Source organism: Etheostoma spectabile, chromosome 8, assembly GCF_008692095.1.
Source record: "Etheostoma spectabile isolate EspeVRDwgs_2016 chromosome 8, UIUC_Espe_1.0, whole genome shotgun sequence".
Lineage (NCBI taxonomy): Eukaryota > Metazoa > Chordata > Actinopteri > Perciformes > Percidae > Etheostoma > Etheostoma spectabile.
Window position 1 is genome coordinate 14,950,338 of NC_045740.1, and position 5,740 is coordinate 14,956,077.

Consider the following 5,740-nt stretch of genomic DNA (forward strand, 5'->3'; position numbering starts at 1 on the left):
TCTCTCTCTCTCTCTCTCTCTCTCTCTCTACTTTGTTCACTCTCTTCATCTCTGCTCATATCCACCTCACTCTTGCTTTCATTACTTCTGCTTCCTTACTGTGTCCGCTGTCCCTCGCCATTCTTTTCTATCTCTAACTCTCCCTTCATCTTTTTCATTGCCCCTCCCCTCCCGTATTCAGGAGATCTGTCTATTCTTTCTTGTTATCTCCTCCAATCTTGGCTACTTTCTGTCTCATTATTCATTCATTCATTACTTACAGTTTTTAACCCTCTTTGTCCCTGCAGGACAGCTCTGGGATGCGTCTTTGGAAGAGGAAGTGGTTCGTCTTGGCTGATTTCTGTCTGTTCTACTACAAAGGTGAGTCTTTGTGTGTAATGTTGACTGGAACTATCACATGGGGAACATTTTTAAAATTCCCACTGACTACCTGTTCCACCCCCTGCCTTTTTGTGTCTCCTGCTCCCCCACAATAAGGTAAGGAAAAAGTAACAAAAACACATACAAAACGTTGAATAAATACCTCACAGAGAGCCTCAAGAAAACCCAAATGTTATGAGTTTCACACGGGTAGGATCTATTGAATGGCTTATGGATTAGACTGGACTGTATTCTGCAGGTGTCTTGTTGGTTGAATTCCCTGTTGAGTAACCTCACACACCTTAGCACCTATCTAGTGTTGCAAGACAAATCAGTTTAAAATGTTTCTAAGGCTGCATTCACACCAAATCAGGCGTTGTGGTCAAAACGCCAGTCATTTGAATGTGGGTAGTGTGTTTAGGCTGTGGCGGTGGGGACCTAAGGGGATGCCGGGGGGGAAAAAAACGCAGGTTCAGAAACGCAACCTGACCTGCGGTGGCCAATCAAGTAATCTGACCTACCAATCATGTAACCTACCAGCAAACACAATGGAGTAAGGAACACAATGGAGACACAAATGAACCATTTACTGAAAGTGACCACACAACACTTCACCCCATAACAACTGATTTGGTGTAAATGCAGCCTACTCTTTCTTGGCTTTAAATTAAGGGAAATACAGACTAACAGGGGAAAATATTTGTCCTTGAAGGATAAAAATATATATTTATATATATTATATATATGTATGTGCAGGGAAATATCACAGCTTTCAACAAAAAAGGTTTGAACAAAGTTCAAATGTTTGAATTGGACTCTCTTGGTACTGTATTTAAAGTGAACCGCAACTGACGATATGATTCAATCTGGGCGGGCATTCATCTGATCTTTCACACACTCCGCTACATCCCACTCCATCACCTTCCCTCCCTCGCCATCAGTCTCCATGCCCTGGCTGTCTTTATCTGCCTTTCCACACCTTTCTTTTCATCTCCATATTCTTAACCGAAACCTTTTGGGACGCGCTCCTCTGCCTCCTCGCCTCGGAGGGTGAAATCAATTCGCTGTCGTTTCTTTTTCTCTTTTTTCCTCCATCTTTTTCTCTCAGTTCAAAGGTTTCGCCTCTCGACACGAAAACACTTGATCTGCAGCACCACTCATCCTCTCTGTGCATCCCTGGTCATTACACAAATGACAAAACCTCCCGTCTCGTTTTATTATTATTTTTTTTTTCATTATTAGCTTTATTTGTGTATGTGTAGTCTATCAATGACTAGTGTTGACTCTTTCAATTTATGGTTTCAGTCATCTTTTAAGTTAAAAAAAAAGCAACATATTCTCTGACTTCCGCTTCTCAAATGTGAGAATCTTTCTTTGTCATATACAATAGTAACCCAAGTTTCTCCTGGGTTTTGGACTTATGGCCAGAAGAAAAACAAGTCAGTTGTGGACTAATGATCTCATTATTCCTAAAATCCTTGATACATCCCCGGTTCTTCCTCTTCTCTCTATAACATTTAACCAGGGATAACATTTTGCCAATATGGCATATTTTGGTTTTCTCAACATATATACATACATTCATATATATACTGTTTTAGTATAATATGCGTGTGGGTGGATGCGTGCGTGCGTGTGTGTGTGTGTGTGTGTGTGTGTGTGTGTGTGTGTGTGTGTGTGTGTGTGTGTGTGTGTGTGTGTGTGTGTGTGTGTGTGTGTGTGTGTGTGTGTGTGTGTGTGAGACAGACTGGACAAAACAGATAAAAAAACACTGTCTCGCCCACCATTTAGGGAATGTCCCCTTCAAAGATCCTTGGATTATTTTTAACCAATTACCCCTTTAATCCACAGTGCCGCCTTATCACCTCCCAGGCCAAACACCCACACAAACGCACAAGTGGCATGCACGCATATTTTCATACCATTACTACATTTTACCATGTGGTAATCATTGTGTACACACATACACACACACACACACACACGTGCACATACACATTGTAGCATGCTGTCACAATGTTCAGTGGAAAACAAATACTGGTAGACATTTATTCATAGATGTGTGAATTAATTAGGACTTATTCTAGTTGCATATATGTGTGTGTTTGTACTTTATATGTTTGTGAGGACCAATTTGTGCTTTGTAAATATAGAGTAAGGATGGGTTTGGAAGGACATTGTTAGCGGTCCTTACTCTTCAAAGTACTGGTTGAGGGTTAAGGTAAAAGGTTGAGGACAATGAGGGTTCTTACAAATATAGATGTGTGTGTGTGTGTGTGTGTGTGTGGTGTTTGGGGGGGTGTGGTGTGGGTGTGTGTGGTGTGTGTGGTGTGTGTGGTGTGTTACCTATGATTCAGTATGTGAACCGGATGGGGCAGAGGAATGGGGACTGGTTGCCAGTTGGACCAGGCCCACTTCAACTCTGTGACACTGGGATACCAGAGTGGTCATTTACTGTTTGGCACAACACCGTGGTATGAATGACGGCACACAAGTGTGTTTGTGTGAGTGTGTGTGTGAGTGTTATGATACTGGTGGCAGGCAGAGATGAAATTAGTGGGTGATGAGTGATATTTAATCTTTCCTTTCCTCCATATCTCTCGCTCCTTTTCTCACCTTCCTCCTCCTGGTTATCTACTCCCTCCCTTCCTCTCCCCCGCCATCTCTCTCTCTCTCTCTCTCTCTCTCTCTCTCTCTCTTTCTCTCTTTCTCTTTCTCTCGTTTTCTCTCTCCAGACAGCAGAGAGGAATTGGTCCTGGGCAGTATTCCTCTACCCAGCTATGTCGTTTCACCCGTGGGACCTGAGGACCATATAAGCCGCAAGTATGCCTTCAAGGTACGCCTCTCTTCATTCTGCAGACTATTCTATGCTGACTTATAGCTATGATTCACATTCTCTGATGTGATAGTTTTTGTTTTTTTGGTGTGTGTGTGTGTGTGTGTAGCCACCTATATTTCTGCCTTCAGATTGAAAAGAAAACAGGGATTGATTCCTTCCTTCCTGGAAAAAGTAATGCAGCGCAGATTTATTGCCACAAGGTCATGACACCTCAATTTGAACCAAACACACCGCTGTGCGCTTAACAGTCAAAAAACGAGAATGTGATTGAGTGCTATAGTATCCTGCACACTTTAAAGTTGATTTGAAGCTGTTGAGACATGATCTATAGAGTACATCTATATTTTTTTTGAATGGCAGTTAATAAAACAGATCAACATCTTCCTACAATTATAGCCCTGCTTATCCTTCCACCGAGCCACTCCTCCGCTTTGTGCAGCACTCACCACCTGTTGTAGCGATGTCTCTTACCACTGAATGTCTGTCAGTGTCTTTATTCAGACAGACAAGCTGCTCTGGAATGGAATGAAGCTTCTCCATTCCCTGAGGCAGTAAAGTCTTTTGTTTGAAGTCGAGAGGCAGGCAAACCTCACAAGTTTGCCCTCAAGTGCAATTAGGCTTTCGCCTTATTCATAGATTAAAAATGTGTATGCACACAAGTTTTTCAGGCCCCACAGGGAGCCATTTGTTTTTTGTCATCAGTGAGTCATCACGTTTGAACTTTTGACCTGGTTTATTACATAAAGTGACATGTTTGTGGAGTCCTCACTGCTTAAAGGTCCTTTGGATAATAATGTGGACTTAGTGTCTGAGTCTTCAAATATGTAAATATTTGCTCATGTCATGATTGAGCTGCAAACTGGACAAGCTGGGTATGTTCCAATGGACCTTTTAAGAAAAGAAAAAAATCAACAAGCACTTTCAGAGATATTCCTACACGGTTTTCCTCTGTGGGTCCCAACATTAGATCAGGCGAGCTACAGATTCAATTATCATCAGTGATAGAATAATTTAAGGTGGCAAATTGTAGAGCTCTGGCAATTTCAGAGACTCAAAGGATCCATGTGTGTGCCATGCTGGATCAGTCTGAAAACAGGCGGCAAATTCAGCTATAAACCAGGCAACAAGCTCTCTTAAGCCACACAACATCCTCGGCATTCAGTGCTCTGGAAAGAAAAGGCCTTGTTCCGATGTATCATAATCAGTGGGAGAAAGCTAACACATGGGACAAGTGCACCATGCTCCAGGAGGAAGTGAAGAAGGATTCAAGAAGAAAGATCAAAAGCAGTTGGGCTAGGCATGCAGGGGTCCTGGACTATGTGGGAGCTACTCAGTTGGAAGGTAACCTGCTTTCCCCTTCGTATTCCTGCTGCTGTCAATATGTGACACTCTTTCCTCAGCACACTTTCACACATGGGGGCTGGAGGAGAAACCCCGCTGCAAACTCTGCAACAGCAATGAGACACTAGCGCACATACTGACAGGGTGCAAGACAAGGCTAACTAAGGGCCGGTATAGATGGTGGCATGACAAAGTCATGCTGGTCTTAGATGATATATTGCAGATATAGAGGCAGAAAAAGCAGCCAGTGAATTTAGAGGTTATTACAGTAGACCAGCCTCGTTTGTTCAGAAGGGAACCAAGCCAGGCACGTCCCACAGGCAAAAACACACCAAACTGCAAATGGCTGGATGGTGGGTAAGGTCTTTGGAGATGAAGGTTGATGTTAGATGGAAGCTGCATTTTCGAGATGTGGACCATACCTCCCTACATCTGCACACTGTGCTGTGGATCCCAGAAGACAAGACGATAATACTGGTGGAGCTTACAGTGCCATAGGAGGAGGGGCGTAAAGCGGCACTTGAGAGGATTGCCCTAAAGGGCTTCACGTTTTAGGGTCAAAACACTGGAGACAGGTTGGAGAGAGCACCAACTGGTGTGTGCTACAAGCACAGTGGGCATTAGAAAGTTGCTGAACATTGTTAGAACCGGGAGTGTAGACTATGTAGATTCCTGGCTATGATATAAGTCAAAATATAGTAGAAAGTTTCTCCTCAATGGAAAAGGGAATATATTTTTTTCACAGTCCATTAAATGTTACAGCTTGCTGAAGTTGCACATCTTTCACATAAGTTACCTTGTAAAAGGTGTGTTTTGTCATGAGATTTTTATTAATAGGTTTGACAAAAGTAACTAAACTAATATAGATAAATAATATTGTAATTATATCATGTTCTGAAAGCTATGCAGGAAGCTGTGAATGATGGCTGTTGCTTTATGAAGTTTGTAAGTGTGTCTTCTCTTTCTTTGTTTTAATTTTTTTAAAGAGCAGCCTAACAGCAGCTTAAAGTCTCTTTTTTGCTGATCTTCACTGGTTTGATTTTTCATGTTGCAGCAGTGATGTACAAGTGTACTCCAGGGTGTGGTCCGTACAAAGTGACATCACACTTCAGACAACACCCTATAACACTGGTTTATAGCCTTGTGTTAAGTTACTCCTTAAAGTGCCCATATTATGAAAAAAAAACACTTTTTCTGGAA

The 5,740-nt window shown here is 42.3% G+C and overlaps 1 protein-coding gene across 5 annotated transcripts in view; it reads left to right on the forward strand.

Moving 5' to 3' along the window:
- Window positions 1-5,740, forward strand: part of LOC116693602 (pleckstrin homology domain-containing family A member 7) — a 140,853-nt gene that overhangs the window by 104,046 nt on the left and 31,067 nt on the right. For all 5 annotated transcript variants that reach the window (XM_032522654.1, XM_032522656.1, XM_032522655.1 and 2 more), the window contains 2 exons: window positions 288-360; window positions 3,096-3,196. In XM_032522654.1, coding sequence (XP_032378545.1) covers window positions 288-360; window positions 3,096-3,196 — 174 coding nt within the window. The remainder of the gene's footprint in view (window positions 1-287; window positions 361-3,095; window positions 3,197-5,740) is intronic.